The sequence below is a fragment of the Lytechinus variegatus genome, chromosome 17 (genome assembly GCF_018143015.1).
Source record: "Lytechinus variegatus isolate NC3 chromosome 17, Lvar_3.0, whole genome shotgun sequence".
Lineage (NCBI taxonomy): Eukaryota > Metazoa > Echinodermata > Echinoidea > Temnopleuroida > Toxopneustidae > Lytechinus > Lytechinus variegatus.
In genome coordinates this window covers 4,672,954-4,695,801 of record NC_054756.1, presented here as the reverse complement: position 1 = coordinate 4,695,801, position 22,848 = coordinate 4,672,954, and the positions used below count along the sequence as shown (strand labels likewise).

The 22,848-nt window shown below is 36.0% G+C and overlaps 2 protein-coding genes across 2 annotated transcripts in view; one reads left to right on the top strand and one right to left on the bottom strand.

The window, feature by feature from the left end:
* LOC121430860 (acetyl-coenzyme A synthetase, cytoplasmic-like) overlaps positions 1–2,640 on the top strand; it is a 34,390-nt gene extending 31,750 nt beyond the window's left edge. The window contains exon 16 of the mRNA XM_041628284.1: positions 27–2,640. Coding sequence (XP_041484218.1) covers positions 27–232 — 206 coding nt within the window. The 3' untranslated portion in view covers positions 233–2,640. The remainder of the gene's footprint in view (positions 1–26) is intronic.
* A 3,991-nt stretch (positions 2,641–6,631) lies between these two features.
* LOC121430859 (replication protein A 32 kDa subunit-B-like) lies at positions 6,632–20,168 on the bottom strand. Its single transcript, XM_041628283.1, has 8 exons — positions 20,013–20,168; positions 16,939–17,057; positions 16,152–16,253; positions 14,052–14,165; positions 12,106–12,303; positions 10,295–10,435; positions 9,385–9,479; positions 6,632–9,088 (listed from the first exon to the last, which is right to left on the bottom strand). Exons 1-8 carry the CDS (start codon positions 20,029–20,031, stop codon positions 9,007–9,009), a joined length of 870 nt encoding a protein of 289 aa, XP_041484217.1. The 5' UTR covers positions 20,032–20,168; the 3' UTR covers positions 6,632–9,006.
* Positions 20,169–22,848: the final 2,680 nt, after the last annotated feature.

Genomic DNA, 22,848 nt, shown 5'->3' with positions numbered 1-22,848 from the left:
TTCAAATCTCATTCTTATATCCACAGTTCGAACCAAGATAGGTCCTTTTGCAGCTCCCGAAGTAGTGCACAATGCTCCCGGCCTTCCCAAGACACGCTCAGGTAAAATCATGCGACGAATCCTTCGTAAGATCGCCGTCAACGACCACGACCTCGGGGACGTCTCAACCATGGCAGACTCTACGGTCGTTGACATCCTCTTCAAGAACCGTCCTCAAGAACTTCTAGGTTAAATCTTACACAACTCAATAAGGCTGAAACAAAGTCTTGCAATGTTCATTTTTATCTTTCTGGGATCCGTAACATAAGAGATTTGCAATCAATCGCTTCATCAAAACGCCAATTACCAATCAAGATCATTGTTGCATGAGCAATTTGTTCAAACAACTGACCAGGGACCAATCAGAGTGGTTCTTACATTTTTGCAATTCATGGCAAACCTTATGTTGCTGGGCCCAGACTAATTTCTGTTTTGTATTCTCATATTATCAACATCTTCTTTCTTCTTTGTCTCATCTTTCATCTTGATACATGCCGTTCTCTCTTAATATAGAAAAATATATATTTTGTAAAAGAAGATCAAAAATTATTCCAGGTCTGATATCATGATGTAGAAAAGTGTGCATAGTACAAAAGATAATTTTTAGTACTCGGCTGGAAGCAGTACCCATTGTGATCACTGTCACTATATGTAGCTAGCTCCCTTCTCTGGACTGATCAACATTCCACAAGAAAAAAGCAATGATGACTATTAATACACCGCATAGCTGCTCTTATCATTAATGATCTCTGCCAAACACCATCAATTAATGTCCTACGTATTCAAAATTATGTTTATTATCTGGAATAACTGATATATTTTACCATTGGATGTTATTATTATTAGCACGTAAATACCACTTCTTATAGTGGGAATTTATACTTTCCATCGTATTTTTGGCCATAGAAAACACATAGTTTGTGTACAATCAGATCTGTACATGTTTAATTCTTCTCAGTTAGTGGTGTCCTTGTTAGAATTAGTATGCTAGGCCCATTTTAAAGAGGTTTTCAGATTTAAATCATTAAATAACTTCAATGAAATATATATTTTGATTGGCTGATGTGATACTATTGTGGCAATTGTTAGTGAATGACAAGCACTATCAAACTGGCCCAGTTGTTTCTCTTTTACTTTATCCCACCACTTTTTGACCCTTGCCCTTTTACTTGTACAAACCACTCTTGTTATTAACATTTATTCAGCTGATATAACTGTATGCCAAAGGACCCTTTGTGGATCATAGATTATTGAGTCTTTCAGAAGTGGAAACTTAATTTGCGGATAGCCAAATAGGCTTAAGATCGCTCTTAAATCCCTTCTAATAATCACATTCAGAATATGTTTCCATAGTTGTTTGTTTTTATACAGAAAACCGTCTTTGTTACTTTGTTACATATAAGCTGAATAAGGGAATTTGAAAACATGTCTGTAAATTTGTGGAAAGGATCATTCATGACTAATGACTTAGAAATAGATTTTGATGAAAATTGATTTGTGGTGTAAAAATTATTTACTTTTGTTTATTCAGTGAATTTTAACTCATTTTTGTTATTAATGTACCCTATTGCATTTTAACATTCACTATTGTGTATCATTCCACCCAAGTAAGATTAATTTACTTATTTTCTGTTATGTCATGTTAAACATGCTATGATCATTCATATCCATCTCAGTATATCATATCTACATCACATCTTTCTAAAAGGAACTCATATCTCAAATAAATGGCAAACAAATTGTATTTTTTTTCAATATCTCTACATGTTTATTTTTCATATCCATGTAATGGATTAAAAAATGTAAACATTGTTTTTAGCATTGATTTGTTTCGTATAGTTCGGATTTATAGCAGGCGTACTGTGATGAAAACAACTTTTCAACATCATTTAGATTCACTGATGATACCCGTGTGTGGCAGCTCCACTCCCTGGGAAGTATGTAAGTGCAATGTTGACACAAAAGGTGTCTTCATTTTATGAGACTCTGATAGCAATTATGAGATTAATGCTTTGCCAAAGGAGTGCTGACTGCTATGTCAGGAATCAACCTTCGGGATTTTCATGTCAAAGTGGGATACAAGAAAATTTAATATTACTTTACATTTTGTTGTGTTGGTGCAAGAATGCCCATAGTAATGCAATGCCTTTATGCATGCTGCTAAGAGTGTTTTTGTGCTCATGTGATGTGCAAAAGTGTGGTGTTAAGGGCATTCTTGCACCGACACAACGATTGGTAATATGCCCCTGAAGTATACATATAGTCAAATTGTCGGACATGAAACTTTTGACAATCCTCCATGTGTAGTTGTAATTTTCATCTGTATTCATGATTAAAAATGAGCAAGATTATACAGTATGGCATAGAAAGAGGAACAAAAAATGGATCGTTATACAAGTTTGAATCAAAAGATTAAAATGTTTCTATTTACTTTATGCTTTATATTGAATTGATATATTGATATTTTTAAGGTGCCAGATATACTTGAAATAAAATATCTGCTTCTTTAACATTCAATATGCAATCATTGTAAATAAGTGCATGAACAAATTAGAGGTGAGCGGGTCCAGCCTTATATATGTATGTTAAAATGGAAAAGTTGTTTATTGGATTGAACTAAAAGAACAAAATGTGTAAGAAATTGCAGTAATCATACTTCGAAGGGTGGTAGATATTTTTGATTCACAAAATGATATTCTTGTGACATTTACAACTTTTATGATTGAAACTTCTTGAAGAAGTCATAGATACATCGGATATATATATCGAAGTAAGCTTGTTCTGTGCATAGATGTCAGCGCAGAGGATTATCTTCTCTCTCTCTTTTTCAGGGGGGGATGCGAAAATAGATGCCCTCCCCTCCCCCCAAAAAAAAGAGAAGATAACCCTCTGTGCCGACGCCCATGTTTTTTTTAAACTGAAAAAATTGTTATGAAACACTCTGAAAGACTATTAGTATGGCATGGTAAACTGTCTCAAAAAGAAAGAAAATGTTGACACATTTTACTTGTAATTTGATACAACTGTTGCAAAAAAGAACTGTATGAAGATCGCTTCCTGAAAAATGGTTGTGGCCTCACTTAGGCTAAAACCAGTTTAACGTGGCAAAGCAATTTTGAAAACGACATTGCATGGAGATTTTCTGAACCAGTTTTGAAGATCGCTTCCAAGTATTCTCATTACTTAAACTAGTGTCCAGTAAAAACTAGTTTTAAGATGTTTATGAGAATGGAGTATTTGACATACAGCCTTGATGGCAAGCATTTTATATATATGTATATATATATATATATAGCCTTTATTGATAACAGGGTTATAGAAACATCCCATCTTGAGGTTGCCAGAATTATATACATGTGTGATATCAGGGGAGCGTTTCAGGAAAGGACTTGTCAGATGTTTTTCTCTGGCAAGTCCTGTGTCAGTTGCCATAGTAACGGTGCTTTCTGGCTAATCAAATTCAAGGAAGTTGTTAGATCTTATAACTTGTTGGATAAATGAAAAATTATGAAATGCTCTCCAGAAAAAGCATTCAGTGAACTTGTCTTTTACAGTTGTATGGTTTATCAAATAGATTTGCTGGATTTGTATATTGTGACTTAATTTACATATGATTTACAAATATGCAGACCTATCATTAGCATGTGGGCCCGTTTCATGACATATAATTATGGTAGACTAGCATGGAAACCTTGATTTTGTTTGGTTTCTTTGCTCTGTTACAATGGTAGTTACATGTAGCATAGAGGGGAGCTTTCTTTAATCAGAAGCCCTTTATGAAGCACGCCCCCGCTATGTACGCACAGTCAAATCTTGGTAAAAAGCTTTTTTGTTGCATGTATATTTCAAATTTTTTCAATGATGATCAGAATTTCTCAGGGGATACACTATCATACCAAGCCTTCAAAGATTTTTGATGATGGATGCATGTTATTAATATAGTTCTCTTCAGAAGAATATGTATACTAATTCACTTGTCCAGAGCTCAGAGGGCAATAGTACTCAAATAATGCACATTAGTGAGGGCATTAGTAAGAATATCTCACACTTGTGTAGTCAATTAGAGACTGAAGGATTTTGCTATTGCATGCTTTCCGTACACTGCATCCTGCATGCAGACTCCAACTGGATAACAGTTCTAATATTCCTGAAGTGATTGTGCAAATGTTGTGCCTGTTTCAGTATTACCAACTGTGGGTAATAATACTAATGTCCTATAACAAAATTATGAGAATTATTTGTTTTATGAAATGATGTGGATCCTTGTTATTGGATCATGGTAAGATGATGAAATGGAACGTAATCAAATAATTGCTTACGCACAAACATACATGTATGAGCAGGCAGTTATTTAGATTTAAAGGGATAGGTTTACTGTTAGGTACCTTGTGTTAATGATTCTCACTAATGCCCTGGCTATAATGCATAATTTGTGTTATCTGCATCATCTCATGATTGGTCATAGTATGTAATATTGCATGTTTGGGAATTGAATACCTTTGGATATTTCACTAAGTGTTCAGTACGACTTTCAGTCTTGCTGGAGTGCCAATGCACACACTATATGCAACACCTTGTCATTGATTAATAAGCAGAAGCACACATTCTATGAACAATCTTACCAATACATTGTTGTTGTTAACGGGACTCTCATGCAAATTCAACGATACTTCATATACCACAGGTTCGTTGAAAATCAGATGTGAATTTTAGTTACAGTTAAAGATATTTTCAGTTCACCCTGACAAAAATTAATAGCAGAAAATATGATCAAAATATATTGATGAAGGTTTGAGAAAACCCTACAAAGAATAAAAAAGTTATTAGAATTTTGATTGATTTGTGATGTCATATGCGAGCAGCTTTCTTATATATTGTGTAGTATATGTCATTTTCTCAGGAAATTGATGTTTTTTATCTTCAGTATGTCAATAGAAAAATAATTTCACACCTGTTCCTAAAAACAATACAATAATTACCGGTAGTCTTCACGAACCATTTAAAAATGGTAATTTATCAATTTTATATTACATAACATGGGGCAGCTGCTTGTTCATGACATCACAAATCCAAATCTTAAAATTCGAATGACTTAATCTTTAATGGAATTTCCTTCACCAATATTATTATTTTTTCTGTTTTTTGCAACAAACTTTTCTTCATGGTAAACTTCCCCTTTACACGTTTGTGAACCCCCCCCTCCCCCTTCTAAACCAATCTTTTGAATGAGCTCCACTTCTTTTACTTGTAATCCCAATTATGGCTTGAGTGTAGATGGATGGTATCACTCTTCCATGTTATTTCAATTTGTAAATAATGGATTATTACAGAGTAACTAATGTTTGTTACTAAATGTCTACATCTGTATACCGGTAGTAATTCAGGATCCTTCTGTAATTGCAATAAAAATCAATCCATTCAATGCCTGTATCATGTGAACATTTTTTTGGTGTGTGTATTGTAGAGTAGATGTATATAGTGATAGACAGTGGGTGATTTCAAGTCCAGTGTTGGCCTTGGTGCTGGTGTTGAAATTTGGATTGCTTCCCCTGGCTTCAAAACTTATTCAGAGTTTACAAAATTGATCCAGATCACATTATTAACACCTAAATGACTAGTAAGTAACTTTTCAGGACCATCTTCATTTTAAGTTTGGCTTTATTATCGTGTAAAAATTGATCTAACACCAACACCAAAAGGTCAACACCGTACTTGAAATCACCCAATCTGCTAATGTGACATTTGCTCCCATCTTCAATTGTATAGGTACATATTCTCAACTCTGATCCAACCTAATCCTCAAAATTTGTCCCCTAAAGATCTGTAAATTGAGAGGTCTGCTGGTTGTCGTTTCATGGTCGTTTCTCTTGCACAACTGAGACCAAATTCCCTGTATGGTTAAAAGATTATGCAACATTATGTAAAGCGTATGTACGGTGATTTCGTGTATAAATCCACTGAAAATGATTTTTCTAGCTGAAATTAAGAACTATCATTCTTAATTTTACTGATAAGAAAATTGATAAAATCCATATTACTGGAAAAGTATTGCCAAAAATTTCCATCGAAAAAGAATAAGAGAAGAAAAAAATTCAGAGGACCTAATGAAATACTAGTACACAATATACTTAAAAAACGAAATAAGCATCAATTTTTATGTGTGTTTGATCAGTTTTATGATGAAATCTCTAACCAAAAATTTGCAGTTCAAGAGCCTTGGCGATGGACTTACAGCAAAGTTCTAATTTCACACAAAAACTAGCATAATCATACAATAAAATATACAGATTAATGGACAGACGAAAGAAACTTGTGTTGTACTGCGAGACCGTTTCTAGCAACACAGGTTAGCGACTGATTGCTAGTTGCAGTCAATCAGTATCGGGTGCAAATTTGCAGTTGATTTGCAATCAATTACAACATAACTTTCTTGCAACACCCGTTGAGTGAATTTCAGCTATGCAACCGCATAATTTTAGATAACATCCTTTCCTTCCATCGCAAACTGATCCTGCACTCCGCGACAGAGAGGCCCTTAGTGCCCTCCCCACATATATTTTTGACACAAACAAATTAAACAAAAAACATTCAATCATATTTTACTTGATATACATGTATGTACAAACTTTATTGACCATATCATTATTGGAATGGAACCTTTATTGGTTTGTAAGCTTTTTTTATATATTTACAAAGTAAAGCTGAAATCATGTGAGTACTTTCCTTTTTTGAGAATAATATTGACCAAGCACTGACCCCTAATGACCAGGAATCAAGCAAGAATTGGTCAGTGTCGAGTCCATTTCAAGGACGTATTCCATATTGAATTGTGGAGTATCCAAAATCTAAAGCTGTTATAAACATTTGTGTGCTTGTTTGGAGAAAAAGGCAACTTATACTTCTAAGTTCTCAATAATTGTAAAATAAAGGCAAAACTATTTTACAAGTCAATGCCAAATTTCCATTCAATCAAAATGCTACACACGCATTGTGAGCATTAGTTCCACAGGTGGATAATTAACCTTATGAAATACTGAGGATTTATATGAATTTTTTTTTTTAAATATGGATGATACAAAACAAACTAGCATAAAGGGTCATTTATACATGAATCGGAAGACATATTTTGATTAAAAAATTGTAGTCTTCTCCCTCACAGAGGATATCGAAGTGATGTCTCAGTCTAATACAGTACAGCGACGGTAACCAACAAGAAATCCTCAAACAAGGCATATGTATCGGTAAATTAAAGTTGGAGACTCATTTAGCATAGATAGTTGGGCTCTTTATGATGAAAGGGGTGACATAAATTACAGAATAATGAAAATCTTTAAAAACATCTTTAAAGCATATGAAAACTATGAAAACTACCTTTTGGATGATTAAATCACACATTATATAGAAATAAAAATAAAAAGTAATGATTGGAAGAACAAAATGTTATTCGGATTTTCATACCTTTATGAAGCCCCACCCATTGCTTAGAAAAATATATTGACTGCTCTCAAAGCCCCTCTCATTGGCCTTAGTTTTTGTGCCCTTTTCAATTTATTGTATTTGTTATTACATAGAAAGGTGCCCGTTAAAAACCTTGGCCCTCTAAGAAAAATTATATGAATAAATAAAAAAATAATAATGAAATTCACGGCACAATAGTCATGACATTATATAATGAATATCATTATATAACATTCTGCAATAATCTCTGTCAATGTTCACAATGATAAGAAATACTTGTACCATGAGATTCGCAAAAAAAAAAGAAAAATGTAACAGCAGTCCCAAATATTTTAAAACAATATTCTCAACAAAGACTATAAAAAGATTAGATAAAGTGCACATGTACAGGAACAGATTTTTAGGGGTTTTTTTTCTGAAAACAGAGATTCTGTATACTTGGAACACATATCCACAATCACAGATATAATAATCTGTGAGGGAAAAAAGTTCAACTTGAGTTCTCTAAAAAGCTGCAATTCTTCTGTTACCTACTTGAACCCTCATGGTCCATTAACAAAGTCTGTGAGTACTACAGAAATCACTAGTCAACAGGTTAACCCACTGATTACTGTACTTGAACCAGTTGGTTCCAGTACATAGCCAAAGTGAACTACATTTACAGAACTGAGTATTTAACAGAATAACCCATTGCCTATTGGAACCAGGTGATCCTGGTACAAAGTCTATAGGAATTATGGAATTTAGAAATCATCAGGTTAACCCATTTCCCACTGGACCCAGGTGGGTGTTTCATAAAGCTGTTCGGAGTTAAGAGCGACTTTAAGAACGACTGGTTATCCTTTCTTGTGGTCAATGGTGTATGCTTTCGCGAAGGTTTAGCGCGTAAGAATTGATCAACGGTCGCTCTTAACTTACGAACAGCTTTACGAAACGGCCCCGGGTGTTCCATGTACAAAGTCTATAGGAATTACAGAATTTAGATGTCAGGTTAACCCATTTCCTACTGGAACTAAGTGTTCCATGTACAAAGCCTACAGGAATTACAGAACCTGGGAGTCAACGAAGGAAGAACAAACTATATCTTGATGGCAGAGCTTTGTAAATGGTTATGGGGCAGTAACACAAAGATTAGCAATCATCATAGAACACCTTGTTCACGATTGATTGCATTGACTACAATGTACAATTTATCGTAAAAATCAAGCGTACGATTAGTTAATAGCCTTTGTGTTATAGAACCCTGCACGTTCTAGCCAGCATACACCGACTTTGTATGGCAAGCCGTTTTAATACTCAATCCTACTTCTCTATACAAAAAAGTTTAATTCTTGATATCCAGATGGAAAGATGGCTTGTCATACGCACGTTACTGTACAGTGGCTTCAACCCTCCAGTGTTACATCTCCATTTTGGGTTGAAAGGGTTTAGAAGGGGTAGGTGATGGGTGAGTAAAGGGTGGGGAAGGGGTGGGGAATGTGTGGGGTGGGGTCAGGAATAGGAAGGAGTTCAGCTCTCTGTTGACTTGAAATGATCGTCGTCAATGGTGGAATAGATGTGTCCCTCGCTGCTCAGAAATTCAACAGCTTTCCTGGAAATAATAGGGGAAAATAGTGTAAATTGTAATTCATACATTCATTCATTCTTCTAAAGACATTTTCGTATTAAGTTGTCAAAAGAATGTAAATTCTTTCTTCTCCAAAGTATGGTGCTATAGCGTGGTACTTGTGGTAATTGATGAAAAGGAGGAGAAATGTAAAATTTACACACATTCGCTGAAGGTCCAAGCTAGAGCCTGGGTAATACTAGTTGCTCTTGGTATGCTCTTGAAAAGAGCTATATAAATCCAGTGATTATTATCATATCGAGTTATTTCAAAGTTTTTACCTGATAGAATCTCTTGATATTCCTTTGAGCTGCGTGGAAAGATAATCCATACTGATCCCTTCTTCGTCATGACAACTCGTTATCAACTGGTGAATCTGTAAGGATATAAGCAAACACACACATGAACGCTGTATGTAAGCATGGTTCCAATCAAATTGACATTTCAGATATTTACATGAATAGTGTACTAATTTATCAATTTTATGATCTCCATTTAAAAGTACCTAATATAATCGCAATTTCCATCTTTAACAAGAAAGTTGTCATAAGACCACCACTACCATCAACATCATCACACTCATCGCCATCATCACCACCTTCACCATCACCACCACCATCACCATCAAAACCACCACCAGCAACACCACCATCATCACCACCACCATCACCATCACAACCATCATCATCACCACCACCATCACCATCACAACCACCACCAACACCAACACCACCACCACCACCATCATCATCACCACCACCATCACCACCACCACCATCATCATCATCATCCTAATCATAATCATCACCACCACCAACACCGCCACCACCATCAACATCAACACCACCATCACCACCACCACCACCACCACAATCATCATCATCACCACCACCACCACCATCATCATCATCACCACCACCATCATCATCATCACCACTACCACCACCACCATCATCACCACCACCATCACCATCACCACCACCACCACCACAATCATCATCATCACCACCACCACCACCATCACCACCACCACCACCACAATCATCATCATCACCACCACCACCACCATCATCATCATCACCACCACCACCACCATCATCATCATCACCACCACCACCACCATCATCACCATCATCATCATCCTCATCATCATCACCATCACCACCTACCTCCACAATCATCTCTACATACCTGTGTTTGTACATTATTGAGACCATTATTAGGTGCCATCATTCCTCCTCCCATCATATCCCCTCCCATCATCCCTCCTTTCACCGGTGTTCTGTAGTGGTTCTGGTTCATCATGCTTCCCCCGCTGATGTTTCCATTTTGCTACATTGATAAAAAATATTAATACTAATAGCATTATTGACAATATATAGATTTTTTTACTAAAAGCATTAAATGGAGGATTGATAATACAAAAACAAGTGGAATGCCTCTGGCCGTCTCACCTGCATCACGCAGTTCAATATAGCAGCAGTGCTGACTTTGAAAACTACTCTAACTCGCACAAGATGTTTAGTGATACATGGTTACTCTTATGTCCACTTTTTATGAACTAGACCAATAAACTTACAGAGATATGATGGTTATTCAACAAAAAAGCCAACATGGCCAAAGTTCATTGACCTTACATGACCTTTGACCCTGATCATGTGACCTGAAACTCGCACAGGATGTTCAGTGATACTTGATTACTCTTATGTACAAGTTTCATGAATCAGATCCATAAACTTTCAAAGTTATGATGGTAATTCAACAGATAACCCAATTCGGCCAAAGTTCATTGACCTTTGACCTTGGTCATGTGACCTGAAACGCGCACAGGATGTTCAGTGATACTTGATTACTTTAATGTCCAAGTTTAATGAACTAGATCAATAAACTTTCAAAGTTATGATGGTTATTCAACAGATACCCCCGATTCGGCCAAAGTTCATTGACCCTAAATGACCTTTGACCTTAATCATGAGACCTGAAACTTGCACAAAATGTTCAGTGATGCTTGGTTACTATTATGTCCAAGTTTCATGAATCAGATCCATAAACTTTCAAAGTTATGATGGGAATTCAACAGATATCCCCAATTCTGCCAAAGTTCAATGACCCTAAATGACCTTTGACCTTGGTCATGTGACGTGAAACTCATGCAGGATGTTCAGTGATACTTGATTAACCTTATGTCCAAGTTTCATGAACTAGGTCCATATATTTTCTAAGTTATGATGACATTTCAAAAACTTAACCTCAGGTTAAGATTTCGATGTTGATTCCTCCAACATGGTCTAAGTTCATTGACCCTAAATGACCTTTGACCTTGGTCATGTGACATGAAACTCTAATAGGATGTTCAGCAATACTTGATTAACCTTATGGCCAAGTTTCATGAACTAGGTCCATATACTTTCTAAGTTATGATGTCATTTCAAAAACTTAACCTCAGGTTAAGATTTGATGTTGACGCCGCCGCCGCCACTGCCGCCGCCGTCGGAAAAGCGGCGCCTATAGTCTCACTCTGCTATGCAGGTGAGACAATAATGTGAGAAAATTACCTTGCCCCAACCAGGATTTGATCCCAGGGCCCTGTTAATAGAGCACTGGTCGTGAGAACAAGGCCCCTGGTTTCAAATCTCATCAAGGCAAGATGATATTCTAACATGTTTTTCTATGATTAGAAGTTCCTTCTCCTGTTTATGGTGAAGGGACTTCAAAAATGTTATCAAATGAAAAGGAAATTTTCTGCAAACATATGAAACTATTATCTTAAAAGTACACACAAGAGTGGATACTATAAAGAGTAATGTTTGTACAAACCCAAAATGGGGGGAAATTCGGGAAAACAGAGAATATATTGGGCCAATTGAATCAAGTAAAAGCTTATCTGTTGGATATAATAATAATTATTGGCTGTGGATAGCATCGGACCAACAAGACGGCGGTATTTTATGAATCAAGACTTTCATCTCATTTTTATCAAATCAAGGGCATATAATACTCACTGCGTTTGCCAATTTGCTGAGCAACATATGCGCTTGTACAACCTCCGCCATGTGCATCGTGATTTGGTTGAGATCTGTGATGGGTGCAATTCTGAAAGGACCGATGCTTCGTTTTCCACCAAATGCCCTGACATTACCAGACACCTTGATGTATGTGTTTTCTTCATAAACTGTGGGTTGCTGATCCATACTCGATTCCTGATTAAAGAGAAATGCCAGTAGTTGCAGTTAACACTGATATCATGAGAAAGTCTGTAAAACCAGGCTTAATTGTCACAATATGATCGAGGATCTAGATCTGGTATAGTTACATAAACTAAACTTTGTGAAATCTTGAAATCTATGCTGAAAAATGTTCACACTGAAGATCGCCAACACAGATAGGCACACGTGGGACGGTGTATTAGACGGTGTATTAATATTGCTGGAATAAAGACCAGACGGTAGTGACCGAATCTGCGCTTATTTTGCTTATTTCTCAGCAATTACACAATTTCTTCCAGAATCTTTTGGCACATATTTTTTATTCATACAAACAGACACTTGGGTGGTCATTATGTCAGATGCTGTCAAAAGTCATTTTGAGATTGTTACCAAACTGGAATTTATCTTTAAGATTGAAGAGACGAATTAGAAATGCTTAATAATTGTCGTTTAAATCGCTTCACACACCAAATAATCAATCAATGAGAGTCAATGAATGGTTATCAAAAGTCATTTGTGAAAGCTAAATATTGGTACTGTCTAATGCAGCACCAAATGGGGCTTATTTTACACTTGATTAAATTGGTCAACCAAACATATCAACTATATGGTCAAGTGCGATTATATATGTAACGTGCCCCTGGTGGGAGGTTCATAAAGCTGTTAGTATAAATTTAAGATTGACTTTAACCCTATCTTCACTGGGCTATTTCAGACCAGTATGCCAATTAGATCCCCCCCCCCAGATCTCGGCCGCTGATCACGCGATCGCCGCGAAAATTTGCACGCGCCTATAGCCGAATGTAAACTACCAGACTGTATGGTAAATTTTTTTAAAACTAATTCTTTATATTTTTAATTAATTATGCAAATAAACGTATGAAATTTGCCCTAAATTTTGTTTTTTGTGTATGTTTTTGCCTTTAACTCAATTTATATAGCTAGTATAATGCAAATTTTTGGTTGGAGTATCAATCATTACATTCTAACAAATATCTACAAAAAAATGCAAAAATATAATCAATTTCTTATGTATTTTATTGTTTTTTAATTCTTATGTATTTCTTTGTTTTTTCAAACCTTTTCCAATGAAATTTGTCGGGGACCCTTCTGCGATCATAAATAACATGAAATAAATCCATTTCAACCAACCAAAGTAAAAATAATCATATATCTATGATTTTGGGTTGAAAAACACAATTTGCATTGACGTTGCACATGGAATCTCGTTTTTGAGCAATTTCGGGTCCGACATGCACTTAAAAAATGTTGTGTAATTTCAGAAATGCATCCCCGGGCGTCGCAATTAGCGGTGCGATAAAAAAACTTTGCGCGACGACGTAGTGATGAAATTTGACAAGGGGGGGTCAAATTGACCCCCCCAGTTTGATATAAAGAGTTAAGGGTAACTGATGACTATTTCTTATGGTATACACCGATATGTTCATTGGCAATGGTTTAGCGCGCAAGAAGGGTTCACCAGTCGTTCTTAAAGTTGCTCTTAACCTCTCAATCAGCTCTATGAAATGGCCCCCGAGGGCCAATTCACAAAGCAGATATTAATTTATCGCAATGCAAACTACCCCTACTGAAATGCAGCTTTGTCAGATTCTATATCATTTTATTCCCATCAGCCTATCACGTAAAAATGCAATGCATTAGATACTGTATGCACTCACCAGCATTTAAACAGACTTTATTTGCTCTGTACTCTATTTGAAACACAACCAGATACAACTTACGTCTGAATCAATCCACTGCCTGATCTCCATGATAGGTCCTGACATATCATCAACTTCATATACAATGTTTGTGGCGGACATCTCTGCCTTCCTAATAACTGCTACAATGCACACCTATAAATAAATGACATAAATCATAAGAGTAATAATTTTGTTTCTCAAATTTATTACTTTAAAATCAAATACTTGTAACAATGTTTTGCTGTCTTGTTAAAACAAGTGGAATGCCTCTGGCCGTCTCACCTGCATCACGCGGTTCAATATAGCAGCAGTGCTGACTTTGAACACTACTCTAACTCGCACAAGATGTTCAGTGATACATGGTTACTCTTATGTCCACTTTTTATGAACTAGACCAATAAACTTACAGAGATATGATGGTTATTCAACAAAAAAACCCAACATGGCCAAAGTTCATTGACCTTACATGACCTTTGACCTTGATCATGTGACCTGAAACTCGAACAGGATGTTCAGTGATACTTGATTACTCTTATGTACAAGTTTCATGAATCAGATCCATAAACTTTCAAAGTTATGATGGTAATTCAACAGATACACCCTATTCGGCCAAAGTTCATTGACCTTTGACCTTGGTCATGTGACCTGAAACGCGCACAGGATGTTCAGTGATACTTGATTACTCTAATGTCCAAGTTTAATGAACTAGACAAATAAACTTTCAAAGTTATGATGGTAATTCAACAGAAACCCCCGATTCGGCCAAAGTTCATTGACCCTAAATGACCTTTGACCTTAATCATGAGACCTGAAACTTGCACAAAATTTTCAGTGATGCATGATTACTATTATGTCCAAGTTTCATGAATCAGATCCATAAACTTTCAAAGTTATGATGGGAATTCAACAGATATCCCCAATTCGGCCAAAGTTCATTGACCCTAAATGACCTTTGACCTTGGTCATGTGACGTGAAACTCATGCAGGATGTTTAGTGATACTTGATTAAGCTTATGTCCAAGTTTCATGAACTAGGTCCATATATTTTCTAAGTTATGATGACATTTCAAAAACTTAACCTCAGGTTAAGATTTCGATGTTGATTCCTCCAACATGGTCTAAGTTCATTGACCCTAAATGACCTTTGACCTTGGTCATGTGACATGAAACTCTAATAGGATGTTCAGTAATACTTGATTAACCTTATGGCCAAGTTTTATTAACTAGGTCCATATACTTTCTAAGTTATGGCGTCATTTCAAAAACTTAACCTCAGGTTAAGATTTGATGTTGACGCCGCCGCCGCCGCCGCCGTCGCCGCCGCCGTCGCCGCCGCCGTCGCCGTCGCCGTCGGAAAAGCGGCGCCTATAGTCTCACTTTGCTTCGCAGGTGTGAAAAAAAACCACCCTGCTATAGTATTCACATGAAAATCAAGTAATTTTCACATAAAAGGCATAAAAAAATTGTGATGCCATATCTGAAAATCTATTCCCTGAGAGAAAATTTCTGGCAAGTGTTTGAACATTGAAATATATTTTACAAATGAAAATCGACCATCACGGAAAAAAGCAACATTAAATCGCAGGGAAATGTTCTTCATAACAGGCCAGAATACATAATTTGGGCTTTAAAAAGCAATATAGAAAAATGTAAATATTTTCTTCTTCCCTCCATAAAAATTTAGAATGCTTCACGTTCAACCAAACTGAGCAACAATTATATCTTTTACCAAGGGTTAGCATCTCCGTTAACAGTATACATAATCTTTTGATTGTAAATGCTAATCATAACATGTATGACAAATTGACAAAACAGAAAAGGCTGACTTTTCATTCCAATACAGTACGAAATATCAGCATTTTAACGCACAGAGTCTTTTAGTGCACTCAGTCATTAAAAACATAAAAGAGGTGGCTCCTAATTAAACAGAGCTTTCAATTCCTTTTGAAAGGGAATTCATACCTCCTATTGATATCATGGAATGCACTAGAAATGAACAATGAACAACAATACACTAGAAATGAACTGCTAGCTACTCCCATGTTTTTAAATACATGCATTTTTCAACTACACATATGGGTATCTACAGAGCTAAATATTCTCTTTGTCATCAATGTACTTGTTTCAAACAGTCAATACCTGATGGATTTCGACATCTCCAATTTTGAAGTCATTTTCATTCTGCGTTGCTTGCATGATCTGTGCAATATTACAAGGTATTATCTTCTGTGCTCTCTTTGCCTGTGATAATATCAAGGGATAAAGAGAAAATGTGAATGAATACTAGAATACAGAGGTTAATTTCAAAATAAAGTAGCAGTGACATGTAAACATTACTCTCTGTAACCACCATCCCAAACTCCAACAACTTGAACAGTTGAATAGCTATTTATTTTAAAATTTGAATATGAATTAATCAATGCCCTGTAACACAGTCTGATCTCTTCATGAGTCTAAAGAAATCTATCATCTTCAAGACCAATTTCACCCTGAAGATAAGTTGATTTAACAAAAACAGAAAAAACAAAGAAAAACATTGGATAAAAGTTATATTAAAATCCATTAAAGAATAAGAGAACTTTACAAATTTCAATTTTTGTGATGTCACTTTAAACATGTGAAATACTAATAAAATCAACAAATATTAAATCAAATAACAGTCACAATGTCATGGTAAAATCATTAAGATTCCTGGGGCCCGTCTTACAAAAGTTACAAGAACCATACTCTTCAAAGAAATTTCTCCATTTTCATGATTTTTGCTCTTGATGTCTGATTTGGATAATAAAAATATTGATTCTTTTGGAGAACATTAAATACATTGCAATTAAAAAATCATGTTACCCTCATCTGAAACCTCGGGTCAATATTCTTTGCATATTTGATATTCCTCTCAAAGCCAGTCATATTATATAATTATTCCTACCTTAGTCTGCGACGTTCCCACTCCTGGTGAGTTAAATCCTCCTGGTGAGTTGAATCCTCCTGGGGAATTAAATCCACCTCCACCCATTCCACCATGGTCATTACCATATCCATCAAAACCTGACCCCAAAAAAGAAAAAGACAAAATAATTACAAACTGCGGAACTTTTTGGGGGATTAGTCTTCAGACTATGGAAAAGAGGGTCATGGGTTCCAATACCAGCCATGAGGTAATACTGGCATCGCCTGATAAATACCATGAATCCCATGATATTTATCGGCCGATGCAAGTATTTTTTTATTCTAAATTAGCACTGCTCATGATATAGTCGCCCTCGATACGCGTAGTGTAGTTAGGCTATGATAACAAAGACAGCAAGATGGCTACAATAACAGACTGTGAGTAAACGCTCCTCTATTTTAATATTTTCCATTTTCTTATGTTTAATATTGTTCAAAAATATGGCCCTTGGCTTAAGCGCCAAAAGGGTCCAATTAGTATTGTAGCCCATTTACATAAGTTTGGACTCAGTCTCAAATCCCCCAAGAAAATAAGTGTTTTGTTGCCAAAATCATTGTTGCCAAAATACATGTACGTGTGTGTTGAGCAATGGCATCTCATCCTTGGCTCCATGGAGATTTAAGCATGTCAGTGATATGATATTAATCTCCAGGAGACTCCTGGCTGCTGGAGATGGAGGAGTCTTCCATCTGTGTAGCAGAATTGCAGAAGGACTGAGCAAAGTCAGAAAATGTAAAAATTCCTCGGCAACAGCAGATTTTTAATTTTTCAGTATAAGTTAAAGTTACACCCATGTCTTTCATTTTAATTTTAATAATTGAGGTAAATTAAGACAAAAAAGATGGCATGGCAAAACAATAAAAGCAAATTATTAGTTAGGCCTAGACTACTGTAGTTCTATGTTCTTTTTTTCTTAGTTTTGATTGGGTATTCATGATTTTTATAAAAGTAATTTGAAAACAAAAATGAAAACGCAGCAAACACATTATTAGTTTATATAAGAAAAAGTACAGCTTATCAACAGATTACAAGTGATAAACATGTAGTAAAAGCAGTCATTTTCTCTCTTCCAAGTATTCCTAATCCCCTTTAGTCCATGTATAGTAAAGGCAAGAATGTAATACCAGAGGGAAAAAATCAAAATTTCATCTTCAGAAGGCATATTAAGATATTCTTCAGTTACAAAAATTAATAATCATAGAATATCTTACAACTTAAATCTCCATTTCTGGATTAGTTTTATACTCTTTAACAATTACAAAATGGAAGCTACATGAATTAATTCGCTGTTTATTGTCACTCCATCTTTTTTTCAATTAATCTTTAAATAATTTTTTCAATCTTTTAATAATTATTGTCCTCTTCTCTCTGACAATACAGTGATTACGAGGTTGTAGAGAAGATCATCGTAAATAACTTCAAACAGTATTGCGTGTTTTTCAGCAAGCCCGCTTGAATAGTTAACAAATCCTTATGGAATCACTACAATGTCGTAAAGAAGAGGAAAATTATCGGAAATAACTTCAGATTGATGTGCATCTATTTCTACAAGTAATGCGCCCTTGAAGGGTTCACGAATGCTTCCAGAATCACTACGATGTCGTAATAGAATTATCGTAAATAATACTCCTCTTCTCTACAACCTCGTGGTAAGGGGCCATCGTGAACGCTTACATGTAGATGTCGCATTACTCCTGGACGTCATTCATGATGATTGTCCTTTAGTCTTTACAACATCGTGTTAATTGCGGAGGAATCGTGATCTCGTTGCATTACCCAAAAAAGCACTCTTAAAAAATTATGAAGATGAGTTTAAATCAATATCCCCTCAAGTCATTTTAAAATCATTTTCGGCCAATCGTTCATAAATCTGTGATGTTGCCTTCGCAAAAAAGTCAGGAAAATGCATCATTACGATCACTTTGAATGACTCCTTGAATTGAGTGCTACTCTACACTACAGCACTCACAATCACACATATTGCGGGTACTTGGTTAATCCTAACAACAGTAACACTCACTCATTCAAATTTCAGTGAACAAGGTTATGATATCTCTAACCCAGGGAGCTTACCGTGTATTTACCCATACTCACGGGACAAGGGTAGATTATGGTCAAAATATCTAGCAAGATAAATTGTGAAAACAGAAATTATGCACCAACATCGATTATATGGATGAAGGACTAACGAGTGGTAGAATCCTGACATCGATGCACAGACTGGAACCTCAAAAAAACGAAAAGTTCTCTCCTTCTACCCTAGTCTCGATCAGCCATTTTGTTAATGTTATGATTCACAACAAAAACGGCCGATCGAGACTGGGGAGAGAACTTTTCAGTTTTTTAGGTTTCAGTCTGTGCCTCGACGTCAGGATTCTACCACTCGTGACGTTAGACCTTCATCCATATAATCGATGTTAGTGCATAATTTCTGTTTTCACAATTTACAGAGCTACCAAGTCTCACGCATTGTGCGTGAGACTCACGCATTCAGGGTCCGTCTCACGATCTCACGCATGGCACCCATTTTTCTCACGCTTTGGGACCCGACAGAAAAAAAAGAGAAAAAATAGCATTATTCACCAGATTATACGACTGGCCAACCACCTTCGCGTCTAGCCCGGCACGCGAGACGAATCGAGAGTGCAGTCAGCGCACAGCTAGTACGTGATACGATGAATTGCGTGCGTGCATCGCATGGTTTTGAAGCCCATATCTCATGAGCGCGCGCGTTGCGCGCTCGACTTTTCGCAACGTACGAGTGTAAATACTGGCCGCACGCGCACAGAGACGTCGAGTCATGAAAATCTCACGCATAACATTTTTTTTAACTTGGCATCTCTGAATTTATCTTGCTAGATATTTTGACCATAATCTACCCTTGTCCGTGAGTATGGTTAAATACACGGTAAGCTCCTGGGCGCCGGACCGCTATGCGGTCTGGTGCTCCCTGGGTAGTACCGTATACACACACACACACATGACAGACACGATCACGAGAAGAGATGATATATTTCACGATAATTATGAATCAAGGCCGACATTGTAATTACCTCCTTGGTTGTTGAACATATTCGAACAGAATTCTTGATCCAAATATTGATAATTATTTACAGAGAAGGAACTCTTCTTGTCCAGAAAGTCTTTACTTGGAAACAGTGCAATTTACATTCACAGAACCCGTTCACACAATATTTGGAGACGGCGCGCCAGAATCTTGGTATTGACCAATCAGAGGGCTTGTTGTATATCGAGAATATATGAAGCGAGCGAAATCGCCCTGCTAAACGAATATGCACGGCCGGTTGAGCTAGACGAGGGAGTAATGAGGAGTCACTCGAGGAATCACCTCGGGATTTTGTTTATTTATTTATTTTATTTCCGGGTTTATTTCATTTCCAGGTACACATACTCTTAACAATAGAGTTACATTACATTGAAAATAATCATCATACAACATCCAATATAAAATATCAAATAAAAAGCACTAAAAAAAGGGAAAGAACACCAGTTAATGCCTGCCAAAAGTATCAAGATTCTGTTAAAAGACTCTCGATCCTCATAATTAAGCTGGTGCTAAAAAGAACACTAACATTAAAATACAGTTCAAATAACAAATAGAAATGACATTTGAAGGCATAATTTGCTAATAATGATAACAATAATAATAATGTACATTTATATAGCGCTTATTACAATAGTTTCTAAGCGCTTAACATTTATATCTTAAAGCAATACAAGTATAAGGATTATAAATGAATTATATCACATTACGTTGCATAATATTACATTAAATTACATTAACGTTAAATTACATTGCAAGAAATTATAATAAACAAAGAAAACAGATGGGTGACATGGAATTAGTGAATCGAACTACAGTCCATTGAATAGATATGTTTTGAGTCTGATCTTGAAGGTGTCTACAGAAGGAGAATCACGGATTATCACTGGGAGATCGTTCCAAAGCTTGGGGGCACACACACAGAAAGCACGGTCACCGTGCAGTTTTAAAAGGAAAGAAAGAACTTTAAAAAAATAAAGGAAGGAAAGAAAGAAAGAAAGAAAGAAAGAAAAAGGAGCGGAAGAAATGAGAAAACAAGAGGAAAGAAAGCAAAAGCGGGATAAAAGTGAAAAAGGAGAAATGGTGAAAGCAATTATGAAGAGAGGGTGAGAGTTTGAATGAGAGATAGAAATAGTGTAGAGGGGGTGGGACTGGCAGATCTGATATGGGCGCCGGCCTTCGCCACTAGGGAGAGGGGCTGAATTTTTTCAGCCATATTTTCCCCGATCAGCAGCTTGAAGATTATTTTTTGTTTCTTTGAAGGCCGGCGTAGTCCTGATAGTCACTTATATATATATTTATATATATATATATATATATATATATATATATATATATATATATATAAATATATATATAAGTGAAAGAAAGAAATACATATATATATATATATATATATATATATATATATATATGTATATATTTATATATATATTCATATAATATCACATTCCTTATTTAAAAATTGCGAGCGCGAAGCGCGTGCAGAAATTGTTGACTTTTTACCTGAAGAATGGAAGACGATAAGTATATAACTAAATAATTGATGCGAGCGAAGCGAAAACTGAAAAATTCAAGATTTAAACCTAAAAATGGGACATTCTTCATATTTTGTATAAAATCATGAAAAGGAAGAGTAATTGTAAATCTTCCTATATTGATAATGCGAGCGCAAAGCGTGAGCAGAATTTTTTTTATTTACGTTTTGATCTGATAACAAAAGGATCCGTTAACGGCAAGCTGTTTTGACAATCTGACCTGAATAAGGATATTTTGATAACTTTATGGAATACAGGAAAATAATAGGTACCTGACAAATCAAATTTTGCAAGCGCAGCTCAAACAGAAAATGTTGATATTCAGACCATAAAACAGAAATTTTTACAAAGCACTTTTTAAAAATTGAATTGTAAATGAAACAAAAATATTAAATTTCCGAGCTGATATATTGTCTTCAAAATTTGATATATTAAGCTCCATACTAAGCAAAATATGTAAATCACCTAAAAAGCAAAGAGAGCGCGAGCAAAAATTTTATATCCCGACATGAAAGATTGTTTTTATTATTTCCAAAGTCTTCTCCTCATCTTATTTTATTCAATCGTCTTCCTCCTCTTATGTTTCTCCAGCTTTTTTCTCCTCTCTTGTCCCTTCTTTTCCTTTTTTTGTTTCCCCCTTTTTTCTTTTTTTTTGCTCCGCCAATAGGGAGGGCCCGGTCCCCTCGGGCCCCCCTGGATCCGCCTATGAACACATTTCTTGACCACTCATGCCGACATGATTGGACCATCAAACCATGGTGTATACCAATCAGCTGAATAGTCTCCACCCCCGGTCTATAATGGCGTCACAGATAAGGTCAAACAACAAAGTCAGTGGTATTAACATTCCTTTCTACAAAGAGCCATTTTTTAAACGATAACCTCACAGTTAGCAGATGACACCGCTCTTCAGGGGCCGCGGAACGGTTTCAAAGTGCCCCCCCCCCCTCTTCCGCGGCCCCTGCTTTTTTTTGTTAATTTTCGTTCAGGCAGGAAATTCAAGATGTTATTAAGTTCGGGGATTATTCTGGCTTAAAAATTGATTCAGACAAAACCAAAGTTATGCCACTTAATATTAATTATAATGAAACAAATGGTATATGCAACTTGGAATGGTCTGATGAAGTAATTAAATATTTTGGGGTTATATTATGCAAGAATTTAAAGGGCTTTAATGTCCTTTTTGGAAGCCTCTGACGTACTATGGGAGAATAATTATCATCAAAATGTTGCTAATACCACAATTGATATATTTAAGTACATGTTACACCATGCCCCAGAATTATA